Source organism: Rosa chinensis, chromosome 6 (genome assembly GCF_002994745.2).
Source record: "Rosa chinensis cultivar Old Blush chromosome 6, RchiOBHm-V2, whole genome shotgun sequence".
Taxonomy (NCBI): Eukaryota; Viridiplantae; Streptophyta; class Magnoliopsida; order Rosales; family Rosaceae; genus Rosa; species Rosa chinensis.
In genome coordinates this window covers 36,661,610-36,686,125 of record NC_037093.1, presented here as the reverse complement: position 1 = coordinate 36,686,125, position 24,516 = coordinate 36,661,610, and the positions used below count along the sequence as shown (strand labels likewise).

General features: G+C 37.9%; 2 protein-coding genes and 1 long non-coding RNA gene across 7 annotated transcripts; 1 reads left to right on the top strand and 2 right to left on the bottom strand.

Moving 5' to 3' along the window:
- Window positions 1-1,955: 1,955 nt before the first annotated feature.
- LOC121048841 (putative disease resistance protein RGA3) lies at window positions 1,956-23,943 on the bottom strand. Of its 5 annotated transcripts, XR_005801045.1 has the most exons (3): window positions 23,526-23,943; window positions 16,032-16,077; window positions 1,956-2,610 (listed from the first exon to the last, which is right to left on the bottom strand). XR_005801045.1 is itself a non-coding variant. In XM_024306281.2 (2 exons), the coding sequence occupies exons 1-2, from the start codon at window positions 23,850-23,852 to the stop codon at window positions 2,365-2,367; spliced, it is 573 nt and encodes a 190-aa protein (XP_024162049.1). In that variant the 5' UTR covers window positions 23,853-23,943; the 3' UTR covers window positions 1,956-2,364. The 5 variants fall into 5 exon arrangements, 4 of the variants coding, with proteins under 4 accessions (XP_024162049.1, XP_040363530.1, XP_040363528.1 ...); XM_024306281.2 differs by lacking the exon at window positions 16,032-16,077; XM_040507596.1 differs by lacking the exons at window positions 1,956-2,610; window positions 16,032-16,077 and adding an exon at window positions 4,000-4,449.
- On the top strand, window positions 17,398-20,235 carry LOC112169270. The gene is made up of 4 exons (XR_002924604.2): window positions 17,398-17,941; window positions 18,578-18,845; window positions 19,138-19,218; window positions 19,905-20,235. It is a non-coding gene; the product is annotated as an uncharacterized LOC112169270 (long non-coding RNA).
- On the bottom strand, window positions 20,367-23,515 carry LOC112169268 (putative disease resistance protein RGA3). Its single transcript, XM_024306280.2, has 2 exons — window positions 20,904-23,515; window positions 20,367-20,739 (listed from the first exon to the last, which is right to left on the bottom strand). The coding sequence occupies exon 1, from the start codon at window positions 23,281-23,283 to the stop codon at window positions 20,938-20,940; it is 2,346 nt and encodes a 781-aa protein (XP_024162048.1). The 5' UTR covers window positions 23,284-23,515; the 3' UTR covers window positions 20,367-20,739; window positions 20,904-20,937.
- Window positions 23,944-24,516: the final 573 nt, after the last annotated feature.

Sequence of the window (24,516 nt, the reverse complement as noted above, 5' to 3'; positions counted from 1 at the left end):
TGAGGTGTGAAAGTAATCACCAAGTAGCAAATGAGAGTTGAAATTCCAAATGAAAATATTATTTGGGTTCTTTGAAACTAAAGAAAGGAATTTCATTCAGGATGGGTTAGTGCTGAAATGGTACATCTGGACAACCCATTCACTAGGTTTATTTAAGACTCTCAGGAAGAAAATGAATACAGTGACAACTTACAATAATATAAGCAATCTGGCAACTCATACAAAAATTTTCAATGTTGGAAACATCCATCATGTCTCTCTTTCTTTGTGAAACTTTTATATTATTGAGGTCAGTTCATATAATTGAGAAAGATAAGGTGCGTGACTTAATTTTTGAAACATAGTTCAATCAGATTTGTTTTCTTTAACTGAAATTGCTTTATCATGATTTCCCCTCACTCAGATTCACATTGAGGAATTTTTTTCTCACCAGATTCACCTTGAGGAATTACTACTCACCCAAATTCAGTTTGAGGGGATTTTCTTCTCACTTCGATTTGCCTTGAGAGAATTTCTTCTCACCCAAGTCTCGTTTAAGGGATCTATTAAGTCATCCCTGACTAGAAATCGTCCTTAAGCCATCATTATTTCGTAATCCTTTTCTTGTGCGGTGGAATCTTCGATTCAGTGGAATAATTGTTTGTTCAAAATGTTGACTTTTTATACGTTGGGATTCTCCAAAAACTTCTTTCACAAAAGTCGTAGAGCGCGTCAATACAAGTTCGTGGACATGCGGTACGCGTCAATCGGAGTTTGTGTGAGAAAGTTATTTGCAATTGAAGATTGGGGAAAATTCTATAAATAGGAAAAATTCAGAATTTTTTTCATAAATCCCAGAATTTCCTGTTTTTCCATTTTCCTCTCCCAACTTCTCTATGTTCTCTCTCCTCAGACCCGACAAAGTCCAGCCGACCCATCCCTGACCCATCGCCATTTTTAGGCGCCGTACAACTGCGAACCCGGCCCAGATCGACTTGTCCAACCCTCCTCCGTCGATCCCTGGCAGTAGTTTCACCGGTAGAGCGCCTCAAACAGAGATCGAAAGCCGAAACAATGGCAACGGATTAACCGGGTTAGATTTTCCATTTCTAGCGACTCCTCGACCGATCCTTCCCAGTTCTGGAATCTCCTCCTCCTCTAGATCACGCCCATACCCGCCTTGAAGGACGATTTTGTGTGTGGAGTGAAAAATCAAGGTTTGAAGATCAGCGGTGCACAACAAATCTGGAGCTTGATCAGACGGCAGAGATTGATCGATCTTGCAAGCTTGATCCTGATGATGATAAAATGAGTAATCACCAACTAAATGATTAAACGAATAAATGAGGTGTGAAAGTAATCACCAAGTAGCAAATGAGAGTTGAAATTCCAAATGAAAATATTATTTTGGGTTCTTTGAAACTAAAGAAAGGAATTTTCATTCAGGATGGGTTTAGTGCTGAAATGGTACATCTGGACAACCCAATTCACTAGGGTTTATTGTAAGGAGCTCTCAGGAAGAGAAAATGAATACAGGTGACAACTTACAATAATATAAGCAATGCTGGCAACTCATACAAAAATTTTCAATGTTGGAAACATCCATCATGTCTCTCTTTCTTTGTGAAACTTTTATATTATTGAGGTCAGTTCATATAATTGAGAAAGATAAGGTGCGTGACTTAATTTTTGAAACATAGTTCAATCAGATTTGTTTTCTTTAACTGAAATTGCTTTATCATGATTTCCCCTCACTCAGATTCACATTGAGGAATTTTTTTCTCACCAGATTCACCTTGAGGGAATTACTACTCACCCAAATTCAGTTTGAGGGGATTTTCTTCTCACTTCGATTTGCCTTGAGAGAATTTCTTCTCACCCAAGTCTCGTTTAAGGGATCTATTAAGTCATCCCTGACTAGAAATCGTCCTTAAGCCATCATTATTTTCGTAATCCTTTTCTTGTGCGGTGGAATCTTCGATTCAGTGGAATAATTGTTTGTTCAAAATGTTGACTTTTTATACGTTGGGATTCTCCAAAAACTTCTTTCACAAAAGTCGTAGAGCGCGTCAATACAAGTTCGTGGACATGCGGTACGCGTCAATCGGAGTTTGTGTGAGAAAGTTATTTGCAATTGAAGATTGGGGAAAATTCTATAAATAGGAAAAATTCAGAATTTTTTTCATAAATCCCAGAATTTCCTGTTTTTCCATTTTCCTCTCCCAACTTCTCTATGTTCTCTCTCCTCAGACCCGACAAAGTCCAGCCGACCCATCCCTGACCCATCGCCATTTTTAGGCGCCGTACAACTGCGAACCCGGCCCAGATCGACTTGTCCAACCCTCCTCCGTCGATCCCTGGCAGTAGTTTCACCGGTAGAGCGCCTCAAACAGAGATCGAAAGCCGAAACAATGGCAACGGATTAACCGGGTTAGATTTTCCATTTCTAGCGACTCCTCGACCGATCCTTCCCAGTTCTGGAATCTCCTCCTCCTCTAGATCACGCCCATACCCGCCTTGAAGGACGATTTTGTGTGTGGAGTGAAAAATCAAGGTTTGAAGATCAGCGGTGCACAACAAATCTGGAGCTTGATCAGACGGCAGAGATTGATCGATCTTGCAAGCTTGATCCTGATGATGATAAAATGAGTAATCACCAACTAAATGATTAAACGAATAAATGAGGTGTGAAAGTAATCACCAAGTAGCAAATGAGAGTTGAAATTCCAAATGAAAATATTATTTTGGGTTCTTTGAAACTAAAGAAAGGAATTTTCATTCAGGATGGGTTTAGTGCTGAAATGGTACATCTGGACAACCCAATTCACTAGGGTTTATTGTAAGGAGCTCTCAGGAAGAGAAAATGAATACAGGTGACAACTTACAATAATATAAGCAATGCTGGCAACTCATACAAAAATTTTCAATGTTGGAAACATCCATCATGTCTCTCTTTCTTTGTGAAACTTTTATATTATTGAGGTCAGTTCATATAATTGAGAAAGATAAGGTGCGTGACTTAATTTTTGAAACATAGTTCAATCAGATTTGTTTTCTTTAACTGAAATTGCTTTATCATGATTTCCCCTCACTCAGATTCACATTGAGGAATTTTTTTCTCACCAGATTCACCTTGAGGGAATTACTACTCACCCAAATTCAGTTTGAGGGGATTTTCTTCTCACTTCGATTTGCCTTGAGAGAATTTCTTCTCACCCAAGTCTCGTTTAAGGGGATCTATTAAGTCATCCCTGACTAGAAATCGTCCTTAAGCCATCATTATTTTCGTAATCCTTTTCTTGTGCGGTGGAATCTTCGATTCAGTGGAATAATTGTTTGTTCAAAATCTCTATGATGAATTTCGGTCTTCTCACATCTTCCCTAAAGAGAATAGAGTTGCAAATGTTTTAGGCTTTTATCAAACTATAGCTCATCTTCTTCTGGAATGGTGTGGTGGGATTCACCTCCTCCATTTATCCTTTTGCATTATAGGAATGATCAGTTGGGTCTTCCTCAATTTCATTTTCGTTAACTAGCTAGACTTTCATTATGCATGTTTTTTTTAAAAAAAAATTCATTATGCATGTATTTTAGATTGGGAGGTTTTGGTTTTTGGTCCCCCTCCTTTGTATTCTTTTTTCCTTTTAGCTCATGGATTGATAGAGAGGATCATTCCTCTTCTCTCTCTCTCTTATTATTAGAAAAAAAAAAAAAAAAAAAAAAAACCTCGTCATAGATGTTTATCTGTGAATAATTAAGTTACATTTGATTTTTTTTTCTCTTGTCAAATTTACTTATATTTCTTTATTTTATTAGAATATATCTCAAAAATCTGACATGAGGATAATTTAATGATATCGGAGAAATTTCACCAAAACAGGAGAAATATAAGATAATTTTTCTATATATATATATATATATATATTATATGTCAGTCAGTCACTATATATAGAGGTTGAGATGAAGTCAAAAGATTAAACTAGCAAAAATTCCCATTGCGATATTATTTTTCTTGACCTAGCCGTTTCTACTAGGGTTTCTCGTTGTAACTCTACATCGATAAAAACTTCAAAAACTCATCTTTCTCCATCTGACCTGTCTCTATTCGATGGCGGATATTGGGCATGAAACTGAGGCGGCACTGATCCATGCAGATTTGACCCTGGTTGCGTTGGGGGCTGCAAGGGCTGATGCATTTCAGGATGGCCTTTGGTATATGGTTGGTCGATTGGTGGCGCCGAAAGCAAAGATTTCGGGATTCAAAGGTACCATCCCCACTATCTGACATCTTAGATCGGGTCTTACCGTTCAGGATGTAGGGGATCGGTTTGTGTTTCAATTTGAGAATGAGGCTGTCCGTAATCGAATTTTGCATGGAGGCTTTTGGTTCTATCGTAATACCATCTTGGTGGTGGGAGAATACGACAGATTTAGTCTTGTGGAGGAAGTGCCGCTGAATATGATGGAGATCTGGGTAGTGTTAGATTTATATCAATGAATTGAAAATATGCTTCTACAATATATATATATATATATATATATATATATACACACGTAATTACAGCAATAATGTATACAATAGTATATAGATTACAATACACAACATGTATCTGAGATAAAGGAATTGTAATTGCAAGAGAATTAAATTGTGATTCGATAGAGCCTTGCAGATTGGCAATGTCCTTTAGACAGAATTTCACCCCTACTTAGTGCTTGTAGTTCGTTAGGCTTCTGACCACCAGGATACAACTATCAATAATCCAAGAGCCTAGCACCAGACCTTAAATTCTGGCAAACGTACTCAGTGTTTTTTCTCTCTGAAAGAAAGGAAGGAAATACGTTCTTTCATAAGGAAATACGTTGTTGTGTTGTGTGGAAAGGAAGGCCTGTTGGGTTTATATAGAGTTTGAGACACCACTTCAGTTTAAATTGAAAAGGTAAGTTGTTTAGACTTATCCTTTCAATAACCTCTTTAGTTCAAACTCAAAAGGTAAGTTGATCATTGTCCTTTTGATTTCAAATTACAATAACAGAAACTCTATTCAAACTCTAATATAACTAACTTAGATATCCAGCAACGTTATATCCAGCAGCGTTTGGAAATCTCTTTGAGCTAAATCCGAGTGAGAAGAAATCTCTTTGAGGAAGATTCAAATGAGGTGAAATCTCCTTCAGTCAGATCTTGGAGAGGTAATATCCCTTTGAGACGGAGAAATCTCTTCTAGATAGATCTTGGAGAGGTACTTCCCCTTGAGACGGATCCGATTCAGGTAGAAAATCTTAGACGGATCCCTTTGAGACAAATCTTTATTCAAACTCCAATAGTCCCCCCCCATTTGAATAGAAAGATGAAAATAAGGAAATATGGTAGAATTGTACTAATGATGAAATATTTTGAGAGAAACTTGGAATTGATACGCATCAGGAGAGGTGTCTTTTGGACTTGAACCTACCTTAGTGAATACTTATCGGACATACTTGGTGACGCAGTGGATATAAAATCTTGAACTATTCGCCGTTGCAGTAGGCCAAGACAACAAGCATCACACGTATCACTTCCGACACTTTTAAGTTCATACGTTTGTGTTCTTTTTGGTCCTGAACAAATCCCGGATTCATGAGAGCTTTAGAGAATTTAATCATGTAATTCTCATAAATGCAACCCCACATTTACTCTCGTATAGGTGACACCTAATTTATGAATATCCTGCTGTATTCCTCTTGAAATGTAACATATTAGTGTCATTAAGAATATTGAATTCAATCTTTCACTTCGTCACAGGTAACACACTTTTCCATCTTAGGAATGAGTTATGTTGTGTGTTCAAAGTTTTGAATCTCACTCAACTAGTTTGCCTATTGAACCTAGACCATGGGATCTCCAATCAACTAGGTTAGGTTTCCGCCAAGTTTGATTCATTGAATTGGCTTTAAACCCATTCCCTTCGATGTATACTTTACTTGCTCTCTAGGTATACCCTTTGTAAGAGGATTTGCAATATTCTCTTTTGATTTAACATAGTCAACGGAAATAGTTCCATTTTTGAGCATTTCCTTAATTGTATTATGCCTACGTCTTATGTGCCTCGATTTACCATTATATATATGGCTTTTTGCTCTAGCTATTTCTGACATGTAGTCACAATGTATGTAAATAGCTGTAAGAGGCTTAGGCCACAATGGAATATTATCTAAGAAATTGTGAAGCCATTCTGCTTCTTCTCCAGCTTTATCTAAGGCTATAAATTCATATTCCATTGTAGATCGTGCTATACAAGTTTGCTTTGATGATTTCCAAGATACTATTGCTCCTCCTAGAGTGAAGACATATCTACTTGTGGATTTAGATTCATTGCAATCTGAAATCCAATTAGCATCAATATAGCGTTCCAATACAGGAGGGTATCTTATGTAGTGCAACCCATAATCAATGGTATACTTTAAGTACCTTAGTACTCTTATTAAAGTCTCCCAATGATCTTTTCCAGGATTGTTGATGTATCTACTAAGCCTACTTATGGAATAAGCTATATCCGGCCTAATACTATTCATAATGTACATTAAACATCCAAATTACTTGGGAATACTCCAATTGTGATACACCTTCACCAACATTTTTCTTTAACTTGCAATTGGCATCAAAAGGAGTTACGGCAGGATTGCTATCAAAGTGACCAAATTTCTTGAGTACTTTTTCCAATAGTGGGATTGAGTTAAAACATATCCATTTGCACTCCTTTGAATGCGAATGCCAAGAATCACATCAGCTCTTCCCATATCTTCCATATCAAACTTAAAGTTCAACATTTTCTTTGTGGAATTTATGACATCTAAGTTGGATTGCAAGATGAGCATGTCATCTACATATAAACATATAATGACACAAGAATTTTTAAAAAATTTTATGTAAACACATTTGTCACATGCATTGATCTTAAAAGCATGTGTAGTCATTGTGTGATCAAACTTTTCATGCCATTGTTTGGGAGTTTGTTTAAGTCCATATAAGGATTTAACAAGTCTACAAATCTTCTTTTCTTGACATTTTACCACAAACCCTTCCGGTTGTTCCATATATATTTCTTCATCTAATTCACCATTTAAAAATGCAGTCTTCACATCCATTTGGTGAACTTCCAGATTGTACACCGATGCAATTGCAATTAGCATCCTTATAGATGTAATTCTTGTGACCGGTGAATAAATGTCAAAGAAATCCAACCCTTCTTTTTGACGATATCCTTTTGCAACTAGACGAGCTTTATACTTGTCTATGGTACCATTTGGTTTCAATTTCTTTTTGAAAATCCATTTATATCCAATTGGTTTATTACCAGGAGGTAAGTCAACCAATTCCAAGTGTTGTTTTGCAAAATGGATTCAACTTCACTATTAATTGCTTCCTTCCAAAAAGGAGCATCTGGAGATGTCATTGCATCTTTGTATGTTTGTGGTTCCAACTCAATTATATAAGTGAGAAATTCGGGTCCAAAGTCCTTGGAAATTTTGATTCTCTTACTCCTTCTTGGTTCCAAGTCTGATTCTTAATCGTCATTATTGATAGCATTTGGTTCCAGGTCATTTCCTTGGACACCAGATGATGTAGCGTTATCAATATGACTTGAATCATGTTTCCTTTTATTTGAAGATACTCTAGTTTTGTATGGAAATATATCTTCGATCAAAAAACTCTGCATCCACAGATTCTATAATAGTATTTACATATATATCAGTCACTTCTGATTTAAATACTACGAATCTATATGTTGCACTATTATTGGCAAATCCAATAAACACACAATCAATTGTTTTTGGTCCTAATAATTTGCTCCTCTTTGGAAAAGGAATTTGAACCTTAGCAAGGCACCCCCACACTTTTAATGTTTTATACGTAGGTATTCTTCCTTTCCATATTTCATATGGAGACTTGTTGGTTCCCTTATGTGGGATTTTATTCAAGATTGCATTAGCAGTAAGTAATGCTTCACCCCACAAATTGTGAGGAAGTCCAGAGCTATTTAACATGGAGTTTATCATATCTTTAAATGTTCTGTTCTTTCTTTCAGCAACTCCATTTTGTTGCAGGGAATATGGTATAGTTGTTTGATGAATAATGCCATGTAAGGAGCAAAATTCTGCAAATGCGTTGGACTCATATTCACCTCCTCTATCTGATTGTAGAATTTTAATTTTCTTATCGAGTTGATTCTCAACTTCAGCTTTATATGTCTTAAACATATTCAAAGCTTCATCTTTGCTATGTATTAGATAAACATAGCAGTACTTACTGCAATCGTCTATGAAAGTAACGTAATAGTTCTTTTCCCCACGAGTTGGTGTGGATTTAAAGTCACATAAATCACTATGAATCAATCCCAACACCTCATTTGATCTACCAAAAAGTGATATAAAAGTTTGCCTTGCAAATTTTGATTCTGTGCAAGTTTCACATTTATGTGCAGCATCTATTGTGCATTTTGGCAGCAAACCAAGATTAATCATTCTATGTAAAGAACGAAAGTTAACATGTCCTAATCTAGCATGCGATAAATTAGAAGACTCGAGCAAGTAAGTAGAAGCATTATATATATTATTATTAGCAACATCATATACATATAGATTGAGTTTGAAGAGCACCTCTGCCAGGTAGCCCTTTCCTACAAAAGTTCCTCCCTTAGTGAGAACGAACTTGTCAGATTAAAAAACAAGCTTAAATCCTTTGTTGCTCAACAAAGGACCAGACACAAGATTCTTCCTAATTTCAGGAACAAGTAACACCTCAGTTAGAGTGAGTTTTTTTTCCAGAATTGAATGTCAAAACCACATTACCCTTTCCAGCAACACTTGATGCAGATGCATTTCCCATGAACAATTGCTCCTCACCATCAAGTGGTTGATAGGTGGTAAACAGATTTCTATCTCCACAAATGTGCCTTGTCGCACCGGTATCAATCAACCAGTCCTTATTGTCATTCACCAAGTTGACTTCAGAAACAACAGCCACAAAATCCTCCATAGCCACAGCCACAGCCACATTTGCTTGGTTGTTGTTGTTGTAGTTATTCCTAATGGCAGTAGGCGCATTTTTCTTGTGACGACATTCTTGTGCCTTGTGTCCAGGCTTTCCACACACCCAGCAACCACCTTTAATTTTCTTGAAATTCTTAGTTTTTGTTGCGTATTTGACAACATGTTTATTGCCTTTGAATTTTAGTTTAGAAGTTTCTCCCTCAACCATATTTGCTTTAGCTTCGATGACAGATCCATCGGGCTGCTTCTCACTTTTCAGGTGGTCTTCTTGAACTCGTAGTTTCAAAACCAGATCCTCCATGGTTATTTCACTCTTCTTGTGCTTCAAATGCACTTTGAAATCCTTCCAAGAAGGTGGTAATTTTTCTATAACAGAACCAACTTGAAAGCTTTCATTAATCACCATACCTTCAGCATGAAGTTCATGAATGATTTGGAGTTCATCAACTTGACTAACAACAGTCTTGTTGTCCACCATCTTATAGTTCAGAAATTTTCCAATAATGAACTTCTTTGAAACTGCGTCATCAACTTTGTATTTTTTCTTCAAAGAATTCCAAAGTTCCTTTGCAGTGGTGTATGACCTATATACATCATACAAAGTATCATCCAGACCATTGAGAATATAGTTCCTGCAGAGAAACTCACAATGTTTCCAGGCATCAATTGCATTCAATTGTTCTGCAGTCACGTCATCTCATTCTGCCTTTGGAACTTCTTCCTTCACAACATGAGCAAGGTTCAATGTTGTCAGATAAAACAACATTTTTTGTTGCCAGCGTTTAAAGTCCACGCCCTTGAATTTTTCTGGTTTTTCAACATGAGTTTTGACGCCATTCACTGATACTTGATCCATACATTCTGTCTAAAGATTGTTGGATTTGTATCAATGAATTGAAAATACGCTTCTACAATATATATAAGTAATTATAGCAATAATGTATATAATAGTATATAGATTACAATACACAACATGTATTTGAGATAAAGGAATTGTAATTGCAAGAGAACTGCCTTGTGATTTGATAGAGGCTTGCAAATTGGCAATGTCCTTTAGACAGAATTTCACCCATACTCAGTGCTTGTAGTTCGTTAGGCTTTTGACTACCAGGATACAACTATCGATAATCCAAGAGCCTAGCACCAGACCTTGAATTCTAGCAAACGTACTCAGTGTTTTTTCTCTCTAAAAGAAATGAAGGAAATACGTTCTTTCAAAAGGAAATACGTTGTTGTGTTTTGTGGAGAGGAAGGCCTGTTGGGTTTATATAAAGTTTGAGACACTACTTCAGTTTAAATTGAAGAGGTAAGTTGTTTAGACTTATCCTTTCAATAGCCTCTTTAGTTCAAACTCAAAAGGTAAGTTGATCAGACTTGTCCTTTTGATTCCAAATTACAAAAACTGAAATTCTATTCAAACTCTAATATAACTGACTTAGATATCCAGCAGCGTTTGGAAATCTCCTTGAGCTAAATCTAAGTGAGAAGAAATCTCTTTGAGGAAGATTCAAGTGAGGTGAAATCTCCTCCAGTCAGATCTTGGAGAGGTAATATCCCTTTGAGATGGAGAAATCTCTTCTAGACAGATCTTGGAGAGGTACCTCCCCTTGAGACGGATCTGAGTGAGGAAGAAAATCTTAGACTGATCCCTTTGAGACAGATCTCTATTCAAACTCCAACAGGTAGTCGTGAAGGGTCTTCCTTTTGCTCTGAGAAATAAGACGGCTCTGGCTATGGTGGGTGCGTCACTAGGAATGGTGATGGGGGTGGATCAGAATGCTTTGAAAAGGAAAGAAGAAGAACGAAGACTCAAAATATTGATGTTCGCCGCCAAATTCGTGTCTAGAAGGTTTTTGAGTTTTCTCCAATTGTGAGACCAGAGTTAACTTTCATCTATGAGAAAGTTAAGGGATTTTGTCATGAATGTGGACTGTTCTTCCATGATGCCCTAGGTTATGATAAGTTATTGATCAAAGAGAAGGAGGAGGTTCAGGCGAAGCCACCGACGATGGCCATGGCAGGATTATCTTTTACCTCGGGGATAGAGGATGGTCCTTCTGTGACAGACAAAGGTTTGGGGATGGGTAGCACCGATTTGGTTCGCATGGAACTTGAATCGGGTTCCTCTGGGAATGGTGCAGAGGCTTTGCTCGTTGGAAAGGGAGGCCATGCAACGTTGACAACTAATGGTTTCATGAAGTCTAAACCCTATTTTGTTGGATCTGGTTTTGAATGATATCCCACCTGTGGGAAGTTTGAAAACTAGTTTTCCACTTTCAGTCATTCAGAAGGAGGCAGGCTCAGTCACTGGCTTTGTTCCCAATGTCGACTGCAATAGGTAAAGAGGCTGCTAGGGTGGAGTTTTCCTCCATGCAAGTAGTGATATCAATTCAAATATGAATCCAGTTATCCTAGGAACTTATTGAAACTGAAGCATAAGGTTCATTGAGTTTGGTTTTGTAAGTTATTTATTCTTTCTCTATGATTAGTTTATTGAATAAATTTTTATTTTGCTCGACTATTTTTTCCTTTACTATTTTGCTGGTTTGCTTCTTTTAATAACAAATAAGCTGTTATGTGTCTCTTCTCCTTTCTTATTCGGAGTTGAATATGACGAGAAAGGCTCAAGCATATAGCCAATGGTGCAGTGGTCTGAGTGAAAGGCCAAACACAAAGTTAAAATGAAGATCTCAGGAGGATCAAGTATTTGCAAAGTTAATTGAGGGCTGGCCTTGATTTTGTTTTTGGTAGTTTGAGAAATTAAAAGTGTTTGAGATGTTACAATTTAATTGTGAAAGATATTATTGAATTCTCTCTACTTGACGGAGTAGATGCTATAGAGAAGGAGGTACATTGTCTTTCTTTTCGACATTTTCTATGAGGAATATTTGATGGTATGTCTTCACACACATAGATGAAAAGACGGACCACTAACCAACTAAAGTACTGTTAGCGGTAGTAATTAAGAAATTGACATTGACAATGAGTAGGGAAGGTACTTAGAGTTATTATGGATTTATAGCTTAAGGGCTAATATATCCCCCATAAGCAAATGAATTGAAACAAGCTGCATATGATGTAATGCTAATTTCACAGCGAAAGTCGTATAACATAAGTCTGTGATCGTCTATCGTCTGTCAATGTGTGTAAAGAGATACGAAAACAGACTATTAACTATGGTCAAATATGATGTATTAATGGTAACAAAATTACAACTACACATGTAAAACAATATAAAACAAAATACTATGCACGCATGAGCGCAGACCTTCTGCACGCTCGTTTTTAATATGATTATACACTACCTAATAAGTAATTAATGCTGATTTGAACACACTTTTTTTCTGATCCTCCTTTAGGAAATCCCTCTCATAGTGAGATCATTTGGGTCATTGCAGAAAATAGAGATGAGGGGAAGGAGTGCATGCCAAGAGGCTAGTATATTTTGATAAGGAAGCAAATACAAATTGTGTTATAGGTGTGACTTACAGATTAAACTAAGCTTTGATTGTGATTATAGTTGTGAACAATGTTTGAAATATTTATTGATATATCTCTTTTTTGAGTGACCGATATATTATACATGGACAATGTACATGTACCATGTTGCCAACCATACTCAGCTAGGACTTGGAGCAACCTCCGACGTCCAAAAGCCTTACCATTGTTACCTCTAGCAACACAGGAAGTAGGATTGTAGCTTGAGTCAAGCTCAGGCCTGAAAACTACATGATGCTTCGTCACGCGTGTCAAAAACATGACCACTCAGGAGGGTCCAAAAGCTGAAAACTGATGCACATCAAAGACAAAATGGAACTCTTCCTTCCACTCGGCTATAAAAGGTTCCTTTCTCTCTCTCTCTCTCTCTCTCTCTCTCTCTCTCTCTATTAAGACACACATTTATTACTAACATTACTCTATTAACATTACTCTGTTAACATAAATACATTCATTGACTTAGGCATCAGAGGAAAGAAGAGCGCCAACCGCGGTCTCACTCTTGACGTTAGTGTAATTTACTTGATAGGTGACACTATTGCATTCCCTCTCTAAATTAGCTGAGACTTCAGACCCGTGTTAGCATTAACAAGATTCAATAACACCATGAATCTTGAGCATTAACATTGGCACCGTCTGTGGGAATCTTTGATCAAAAGGCCACTCACGATGCAACCGATAAGTCAAAACAGCGCACCAACCCTGAACCGGCCCACCCTTAGGCGTTCGTAGCACGCGCTAGAGTTTGAAACTCTGCAAAACCCTAATGCTCAACGTCAAATCATCACTCCAGATAATACCCTATTTCGTAGTGGAGAACGACCCTAGCAAAAGCCGGCAGCGAATCTCTAGTTAGGATCTCAAAGCCAATCTAGAAATGGCATTGGCGGACCTGTACTGCTCCAACAGGGAGAGTGAACAGCAGCTCAAAGAAAAGACATTGTCCCAACATTAGGTTACTAAGTTGCTGGCAAAGTTTGACGAACTAAAGAAGGCTTTGGAAGAGCATCCACCCCCCGAGAAGTGCATATTCACATAGCGCAGGGCAAGATGAAGGCATAAGAGTCAGAGATGGCATAACACCGAAGGTTGGCGCAATTCCAGCAAACCGAGTAGTGCACATGGGCGTTTCACTCAGCCTTCTAAACTTGAAGGACTTGGAAGAGCATTGCGCCCAAGGAAAATCAACAAGCAAGTAGCTAATTCACACCCTAACATCAACTCCTTCAGTGTTGGGCAATGCATGATGGCAACCAACTAGATCCCACCGCTCCAGCAACTGTCCCCCATCATCAACTAGGCTCAACCTCGACCTACTGTTGATGCAACATCCTTAATTCTGGATAAAATGCTAGAATTGGAAGAGAGATTGCTACGAGCAGAGGCAGTCGCCCCTAGTGCCAGCGGCAAACACATTATTTTCCTCACGCCTTGGCCCATTTGCTTACAAAATCTTACAGACGAGAAGACTAGCCTACGCCAAGACTCCTAAGATCGCCTTATACTGCGGTCTGACGGATCTCTTCGTGTATATGGATACTTTCAAGAAGGGTACCAACAATAAGGGTTTTGATCAACAAGGGTTAAGTCTTGTCCTAGTTCCTATCTCCCCTACAGCTCTCATCTCCATATGATTCAACAAAATCACCAACACAAAATGAAATCAAAGATCTAAAGTTGAAAGACCAAAGATGAAAAACAATTGTTACCTGCACTAAACATAGCATCCTATTAATTACATATAATATACAATTGCTATTACACAAAAGGACTAAATATTGTTTAGTCCTTGAGCTTTTTACCATAAAACACTTCAGTCCCTGACCTTCTAATTTCACACGTTTAGTCCTTGTACTTCAAAATTTCCGATCAATAGGTCCTTGCCGTCTAAAAGTCGCAGGGAAATGTCTATTATGCCCTCAGTTCTTTTTTTTTTATTAATTAATTATTTATTGTCCCTTTCTTTCTTTCTGTTTATTTTTGTTCTGTTTTTTTTTCCTTTCTTTCCTTCTATTTGAAAAAAAGAATAAAATAAAGAAAAAGAATAAATAAAAAAAGAGAAAGGAATAAATTTATTATAAAAAAAAAAAACTGAGGGCATACTAGATATTTCGCCACGACTTTTAGACGGCAAGGATCTATTGGTCTGAAATTTTGAAGTACAGCGACTAAACGTGTGAAATTAGAAGGTCAGGGATTGAAGTGTTTTATGGTCAAAAACTCAATGACTAAACAATATTTAGTCCTACACAAAATCATCCAATCTGCCAAAAATCAAAGCATGACTAGTTCGGGCAGCATATCAATTAACACTCAATTACTGTGGAATATGGTACGAATATTATACAATTAGTATTATACAATTGTAAACAATTATGTTGTCATAACAATTAACTCAAGACATTCACTCGTTCTTTTTTCTCTCTCTAAACCCTAAAAGCCGGTTTTTTCTGGGTGCGATTTCGAGCTCGTCCGGCGGCCCCCTGGCGTCTGGGATGGCCTCCGGCTGCGCTGACATCCTGAGGTCTGCTGTCGGATGGGTTTTGACCGCTATTGCTTGTGGGGTTCCGCCGAAGGAGGTGCTGCTGGGGGCTTGTTGGCTGGTTTTGGCTGAGCTGGTGCGAGGCGGAGGGTTGTGCAAACAGGACAGGCGATTGATCCTTAATGAAGGTTTTTGGTTGGCGGCGCTGCAGATCTGACTAGGTGGTCGTGTGCGGGTCAAAGACCTGATTGGGGATTGGTTTTCTGTGCTAGCATGGGCCGTGATGGTTTGATTTCGCGGAGGTTTGGGCCGTGGTTGTGGCGGCAGGGATCGAGGTGGCGCAGATCGTGGCGGCATGCAGTGGACGAAGCTCTGCCTGGCTGTTTCGTACGACGGGGAGGGGACAAGCAGGTGGACTAGACCTTGACCTTGCTGATGGGCTTGTGTGGACTTTCTTTGGTGGATGCCCCAGTTGGCCTTTAAGTTTTTGGCTGCTGGGCTGCTAGTTGGGCTGGATTTTGGTCTAGACCCTCTTTTAATTTAGTCTTTGATTAAAATAATTCCCTACTTTGTTAGGGACCTATGCTTCTATTTTTTTTAGTGAGTGTCATTGAGTCTAGTTTACTCGGTCTATATACTATGTAGTAGTTAATAGTTTATAGGCTTCCTTTCGGAGCATGAAACTGTCAAATGATTGGACCTAATCTATGTATCACTGTGCTACTACCACAAACTCTTTATCTACCCCTTGATGGTAGAGGGAGGATATGTAATGGTCATTTCTAGCTTTCGACGAATGATAGTTGCCCTATTTGGATTTGTTCAAAAACAATTAACTCGAGACAATCATATACTACTTGGCCTATTAGCACAAGAAACAATTCTGATGCATTACCATACACACGGCCACTAGATTAGATAAAAAAGAAGAAGCCTAAATGCATTGATAAAGGCCCCTACCCATGGCCACTTGCAAGGAAGAGGAAATAAAGAAATGGTAACAGATATAAAAAAGAGAACAAAGGCAATTCTGATGCATTACCATACACACGGAGCTCCTAATGGAAATGCATCATCCGGTGAAAAACCTAGCAAGAGTTGCTTCTTGATGTTAGAGAACAGATATAAAAAAAAAAAAAAAAATCAAATACAAAACAGAAAAGCTGGGGGTGTGAATATGCAATCGTGAATAAACATTACATGTAATATATTACAGATAGATATACGACGTCGTATGGAGGCAGCTGCCCAGTTCTGCCATTTTTACAGATTGAATGGATTTCACAGCCTTAAACTTTTTAACTATCTAAAAAATTCGAGGTTGGGCAACTGCACAAACTCGCCACCACCTGAATCCGCCCTGGGAACAACTCAAACGCAGATACTATTTTCATGATTTATAACGGAATCAATTGGAATCATACCTTCAAATGGACAGCTGCGAATTGAACTCCAATTCCTTCAAATGGCCTACTGCAAATCGAACTCCAATAATACCTTCAAAGTTCAAATTGACTGCTGCGAATCGAAATCGTACTCCTAAATCGAACTCTGGGTTAGGGATCGAACTTGCTGCCTCTTGTAAGAGAGGGGGCTGAAATGGGCTCTCCAATACTCACAGCAGAACAGCTGCGACCTAAAGGCTTTAAAACATGATCTGTTTCAAAACGACATCATTTTTCTTTTGTTGCTGGGCCTGCGCCTTTGACGCCTTTGGCGTCACTTTTCACGCTTGGTCGATGCCTCAACCGCCTCATCCGCCTCGTCGCCTAACCATCAAAACACACTCAATTTCAGGCATGATTTCTGCTTTTTGAGCCTCAGGAGGTGCGCTTTTTAATTCATTGATCAAGATGTAGAGGATATCAAGTTATGCCACTATGCCAAAAAAACGAATCAGACGACACATTTCCAACAACAGCGAAATTTTTAACTGTCGTCTGATATAATCAGACGACAGCAAGAATTATTCTATTGTCCAAATTTTCGATTCAGTCAACAGTTATTACATTGCTGTTGTTCAATTTTCATTCAGACAATGGTTATATTTTGATGTTGTCTGAGTGAGTTTTTTCAGACAACAGTTATTACATTGATTGTTGTGCAATTACTATTCAGATAATTGTGGTATTTTGATGTTGTCTGACCAATCTAATTCAGACAATAGTTATTTTTTGCTGCTTTATTCTGTTGTGTAACTCTACTTTAGACAATGACTATAAATTTATGTTGTCTGAGTTCCACACTTGGCCAAAACTCAAATTTTTTGACTCCCTGTTTCGACTTTGCCCGCCCATTTTTTGACCAAAATTTAAACTCCAGGCTTTTCACAAAACTAATCGTTTTATTTTGGGAAAGCAAAAATAGATGTTCAGACTAAACCTCTCTATCTTCTCTCGGATGCCCAGCTCCCCAACGCGCTCTCTCTCTCTCTCTCTCTCACACACACACACACACAAACGCCGGACCTTCAAGAAACCACCCATTTATTGATCGTGAACAAGAAACCACAAAGAACGAAAAGCACCGCAACCTCAAGAAAGAGCTCCATCAATCCACAGAGCCTGATCCTCTTGCTCCTCAGATGCTCCCTCACAACCTCCGTTTTCAGATCTCCGATCTCTCTCCTTAGCGGCTTCTCCATCTCCTGAATCACAAAACCATCAACTCCGGTCATCAATTACATAAACAGATAGAAAATCGGAGAAAGCGATCTGCGGTTCTCTCTCTCCTTGTTCTTCTTCTTCTTCTTCATTGTGATAGTGATCTGCGGTTCTTCTTCTTCTTCTTCTTCTCCCCAAGATCAAGAACTGATAAGCTATCTCACGATCCAAGGATCGAAAGCTGTCTCGCGTAGGTCCACCAGCGGTCTCGTACATCACCAATCTCGCTTTCTCTGTGACCTCTTCCAACTGGAGTTGGCTTCAGGTTCATTGCAACTTATTCAAAGAGGTAGACTCTCGCCACCGCCTTTCATTGTCTCAGGTTCAAGTTGAAATTTTTTTTTTATCTGCATCGAATCGGGGTTGAGCTCAATCTCTATTTAGCTGCTGAGAAACTGGAATATTTGGCTTAATGTTTCTTTTAATTAGGATTGGAAGATTAAGTCTCAATTGCTTTCAATTTTCAGTAATCATTCAGAAAGCTTTGATATTTTACTTGTGTATCTGTTTAATTTTGAAATGCCAATGAATACTGTTGAAGATGAAATTATGTATCTGATACCAATACTGGCAATACAAGATTATGAAATTGCATCAGTTTTGGTTAGTTAATGATAGTGCTCAGTGTGGTATGATCTGATAATTTTGGTATGCTATGTTATGACTTGCGCTCAGTTTTGGTTAGTCAATGATATTACTCATCAATAGAAACCTTTTCTAGCTACATGGGATGGCAACCCTACATTGATGATATTAGCTGCGTTTTAGTAGACTATATAAATCATTGGTCTATCTTTTGGTTCGCATGTTTATGCCTATATGTAGAGTTTTAGCTTCAATGTGAACTAATCTCATTCAACAAATGATGAGTATCACATCCTTTTTTTTCCCCTCTCTCTTACGTATTACTTGCTTATTCTTGCAGGCTGTTCTCGTGCAAAAGAATGTGGATCACCGAGGGTTCAGAGGCTATGTTCTGTCATTTATGAAACCAATATGGACTGATCTAGTTTTCTTTCCTTGTCTTTGTTTAGCATTGAAGAGCGAGACAATCCAAAGTTAAATTGTACCTTCGTATGTTTGAAATCCAATTTAGTAATGTAACCTATTGATCATCTGTTCAAGTACTTGTCTAACAATCAGTCGGTTGGCCCAATACCAAACATTACCAGCATGAATCTCCTCAACTATGGGTAAGTATCTTCTCAGCTATAGCATTACCTCTATGATGGTAAACTGTGTGTATATCCAGATTGCCCTTGATGCAGAATTGAGTTTTGTGTCCTTTATATATGGAGCGATAAGCTTGCTCTTTCCATTTTGTAAAGGCATTTAACATAGCTAATTGCAGAAAACTGATATTTATATTAATGTTTTAAATATAATATGCACTTTACGAATAGTATGTTGTTGGATTGGTTTCAGTGTTGGGTCTGCCTATATGTCATTACCAACACTTAATAGTGTTTAAATATATGCCTCTAGGGTCGATTCAAGTATCAGCCTAACCAAGTTAGAGCTTTTCAGATGCTAGCTGGAGGCACTGGCATCACTCCAATGTTCCAGGTATGATGGAGTCTGAGCTTTGCACATAGCTCCACATATGCTTTTATAGTTATTTTTCTTAGGTTTTTAGAGCCATAATGGAAGATCCTAGTGACAGCATGAATGCACATCTCATATATGCCAATGTCACATATGAAGACATTCTTGAAAGTAAGCATCTATTTCACCAAAGAAAGGGATTTTAGCCATTTTCATATTTCTGGAATTTCGACCCAGTCATTTTCTTTTGTCAAACTGTACTGATCTACTGGGAATTTGATCTTGGCTTCTTCTAAAGTTCTTTAGTACACATCTTAAAGAGTCATTTAGAACTAGAATTACCCCAAAATGAAATTTTGCTGGAATTAGTTATGAATTTCTGAATTCTGAAGTCGGTCACAGAAATTTCTGCTTCCAACTTCAGCCAAAAGGCAGAGCCCTATAACCCTTCAAATTTTAAACCTGATACACCATTGAATATGGTTTCAGAGCTTAGTGAGTAAATTATGTGTTTTGTCGAGTTAGGTACTAGCTTTTATGAGGTTTCAGAGCCTTCTTCAATCTAGAATCAAAGACAAATGACACTAAAAAGAAAGGGTACAGGGAAGCAAAATGATGTACCATTTAGTTGCCCTTTTTCTGTATTGCAATATTGAAATCGATGTTATATATGGTACTTAATGAGTTTGCTCTATTTGTGTTTTCAGATTTGGTCAATAACCTTGGTGCCATTGCAAGGTCTAGCACCAAGGAATTGATGGAAGTCTAGGCTGCTGGAGCTGATGTTAGCATGTTTGGTGTTGGGTTCTACTTTGGATATATTGTTTGCTGAGAAGGAAGAGGAAGGAATGGTATAGAGTTTGGAAGTTGATGAAGACAAGGAAGTGGACTAGTACAATATGTTTCTGGCTTGATGTTTTTGGGCTTTATGTTTAGGTAGGGTTAGTATGTTAATGTTGGGGTGATGATGGAATGAATAGGTTTTGAAGGTTTAATCAATGGATATGTTTTTGAATGTTGGTCAATTAGTTTTGGCTAAATGCTAGGTGCATAATATGTCTTGCGGCTCTCTTTCGTAATCATTTCATTCCAAATGAAAACTATTTTCTAACATTTGTTTGACAATGGAACATTATAAAATGGTATTCAAAAACTGTTGTATGAACAGTCTAACTACAATACTTTTCAAACAATTTTAATTGCCCAACTAGAAAAAACACAATAATAAAGTACCATGTTCTGTAGTATCAAACCCAAACACACAATGCTTTTTACAAGCTTACGTTGTTTTGCTTCAATTCACACAACTGCCATATCTCAAAAAATTGATGTAGAACATTTAAGGGACAACAGTTTCTACACAACTGATCTTGTCAAACTTTGCTTCAAAAGTTACTTTCCATGAGATTGCTGTCGACTTAATATGACTTGCACAACAGAATACTGTATGTCGTCCTTTATGGTATTCAGACAACATGCATATTAATGTCGGTGCTTGTCCAAATTGGATTCAGACAATAGTTTCACGATGTCGTCTGATACCTGCATCAGATGACAGGAGTATTAACAACATCAATTTTCACTATCAGACGACAGTTAAAAACTGTCGTCTAATTCGTTTTTTGGCATAGTGTGTGTGCAGTAGATCATTGTGAAAATTGGAAATTAACAAAAAAAAAAAAAACATTGGTGAACTAATTACGTACCAAGGAATTGGATGGATGACATTGTTGATCAATCCTACTGTTTGATCCAAACTCCATCTTTTTGTATAGTTTTCCATTCAATATGGATGTTTGGGATGTGAGAAATCTTGGAACACACCGGGCCTTGCCTGTCTTTGCAACTTTTGGAGACAATGGGACAATCGTTGATGATCAACTTCTGAAGCAGCGGCGTCTTCCTTGTAAGGAAGTCTGGCAATGTCTTCAGCTTATAGCACCATTCAATGGATAAAGTAGAAAGGCGTGGCATGAAAAAAGTTGGTGACGATGAAGTAGCATCATTCTCATGATAATCCCATTCTTCCCACTCCGGCATTTCAGCGAACTCGAGCTGTTTCAGATTGGGGAACAATATAACTTGATGATCAAGTGAGTACTCAAATCCAACCTTTTTCACTTGTGGCATGACATCAAATCTGAGTCTCTCAAGGGACCCCAAGTTGCCCAAAACCGAAAGAGGCACATAGTTACAAACCAAGCACCAAGAGAAGGTTAGGCTTTTCAAGTTAATTAAAGAGGAGGTCCAACTGGGGTACAGGGTTCTGCCATCGTAACCTCTGATCCATAAGGATTCAAGATTTGAATTTGGTTGTAAGACATTCAATACTGCTTCCTCGATGGTACTCTGGTTGCCCTCGCTTTCACAGGCGAACCCTAGTTTCAAATGAAGAAGGTGTTTCTTATTCACCAATAGGCCATTCTCCACATCACACGCCGCACTATCTTTCAATTTGCCCTTTAATACGATCCAAAGTTTCCCCTGAAGCTCGTCCATGTCTCTCAAATCATTTAACCTCAATCGTTCTTCATCTCCACCTTCACCTTCACCTTCAATTAATAACACAGGTTCAACATCTAGCGTCCGTAGACTTTTCAACATCGCAATTGATTTGGGCAGCTTCAGTAGTTTATCAATGTCGCAAAAACCAAGATTAGCATGAAGATGCTGCAAGCTGGTCAACTTTCCCATGGCCTCGGGGAACTTTTCAAGGCTAATGCACCAATCAACTCGCAAGGTTTGCAAATTGACTAAATTACACAAACTATCAGGTAATTTCTTCAGCTTCCGATTACGAGATAAATCCAAATACCTCAAGTGCACCAACCCGCCAACCTCGTCCGGAATTTCTTCAATATAGTTGTCACTCAAATTCAACGTCCTCACGCATTTTAATTGTAAAATCAACTCTCGCGTAAAACTTGTAATTTTACAATTAAATGTTGTAATGGTCCGCAGACGTTGGCAATGGTCAAAAGAAAGGGTAAAACGTCCTATCGGTGCAAACATTATGGTCAAATGACGGAGCTTATTGTCTGCTGGAAATTCTATTCTCTCCTCAGCACCTTTTTTCTCAACGATTAAACATTCATTTTTGGTTAAATATTGGAGAAAGTCGTGCACAATATCATGCATTTGGCAATGTTCAATATCTCCAAATTCATCTTTCTTCAAATTTTGGAAGAAAAATCGCATTACCAAGTTATCGAAATATGATTCTCCAATGTTTATCATTGTCTTTTCTTTGTTCCCAAATGAACCAAGAAAACCTTGTGACATCCACAACTCAATCAAAATTTCTTTTTCAATTATATGATTTTTTGGGAAGGTAACACAATATAAGAGACAACGCTTGATTATTGAAGTTAAATCATAATAACTTAGTAACAACGGTTGGAAAACTTGTTGCTCCACTATGTCTAACTCCCATATCTCACTATTCAAAACATCTTGCCATTCTTTCTTTGTTTTCTTACAACGCATGAGACCACCTAAAGTCTTGGCAATAAGTGGCAACCCTTTGCACTTCTTTACAATTTCCTTACCAATAGGTTCCAAAATTTGACAATCATCTTGGTTTCTGTTGGTAAAGGCAATTCTAGTGAACAGTGACCAACAATTTTCTTCACTTAACACCTTCAAATTGATTGTGTTATCGGGTGCTCCCATCATCCTAGCTACTTCTTCTTTTCGTGTAGTGACTATTATTTTACTACCTACAGCACCATTATGTAAAGGTAGCTTCAAATTTTCCCACTTCCTATAGTCTTGGTTCCACACATCATCTAAGACAAGGAGAAACTTTTTCCCCTCGATAGACTTGTGCACACATTGGAAGAAAGCTTCTAGGTCATTCGAAATGGAATTGACATTTCCATCAAGGGCTCCAATGATGGCTTTGGCTATGTTGAGCTCATCAAATGGGTCTGAGACACAAACCCATATTCTTTTTGTGAAATTAGCCTTCACTTTTTCGTCATTATATGCTAGTTGCGAAAGGGTTGTTTTACCAATTCCACCCATCCCTACAATTGGGATGACAGTGAGGTTTTGCCCTTCAAGATTACTCTCACTCAACAACATGCCCACCAAGAAATTTTTTCATCTACCCGACCAAATGTTTGATCGACAAAAGAAGTGGTCTTTTGTCGCTCAATATGTTCAATACCACTTTTTGTGTACTGAAAGTTAAAATTTTGCCTCATATTAGCAATTGTTGCTAACCTTTCACTGAGATCTTTAATCTTTTGAGCAATGTCGCGACGAAAAATAACTCTACTAACTTGGCCAAAACAAAAGAAAGTAGTAGGAATGCATAGACATACCTTCTTCTTAGTCGTTTCAAGAGCATTTCCCGCTGCTTTCTCTTGTTTCTCAATTTGTAGCCTCAGAATTTCAGTGTTCCAATCATCCATCACGTCCTCCATCTCGTTGGACACATCCTTTAAATCATCCAGCCATAATTTAACAGAAGCCTCCTTCACTTGCCTCTCCTCTGCATCTTTGAGCACGGCTTCTATAGCTTGGAAATTGTGGCAGAGATTTTCAACTTCTTTCTTAACATCAACTACCAATTTCACTTGTAGTTGTACCTGTTGACGGGTGATTGAAGCCAATTGTTCTAGGAGAACGGAAATGAGTGCTTCAGCCATCAGAAATTGATCGACTTGTAGTGGAAAGAAGGGGAGACCGATCAAAGTAGCTAAGAGTAAGAACTGTTTTCATACATATGTGATGTATATATCATTACTTGGTAATTAGGTCGATCGACGTCCACATGTGATGATAGGCCTAAGGGGCCGCCAGACTCGACTTTGTACAATAAAGATATGGGTTATGTTAGGTAGAATGCATTATTGGTCAGATTCAATCGTGTTAGGTAGAACGCATTATTGGTCAGATTCAATCATGTTAGGCTTAATTTGACCACATAGTAAATACGAACGCATACCAAATACCTATAGCCTTAATTAAATAAGATAATTAATTCTGGACTAAAGATTTTATTCATGATAATTAGATCCTTAACTCCTACCAACCTTTCATATTTCATGCGGCATGTGATTGTTGATCATGGAAAATAATTTGCGGCCTCAATGAGGCTTAAGATTTGTGGCCTCAATTTTATGTGTTATGTCATGTCACCTACATACATCACTTAAGTGTCAAATCATGTCATGTAATTCTTAAGAAAAAGACCATCTTATCCTTCCATAATCTAATGACTCCAAGTTATTTTAGCTTTCTTCTAAAAAGAAAAAATTATTTTGGTTTTTTTTTTCCTTCATTTTTTCTTTTCATTACACTCATGCTTAG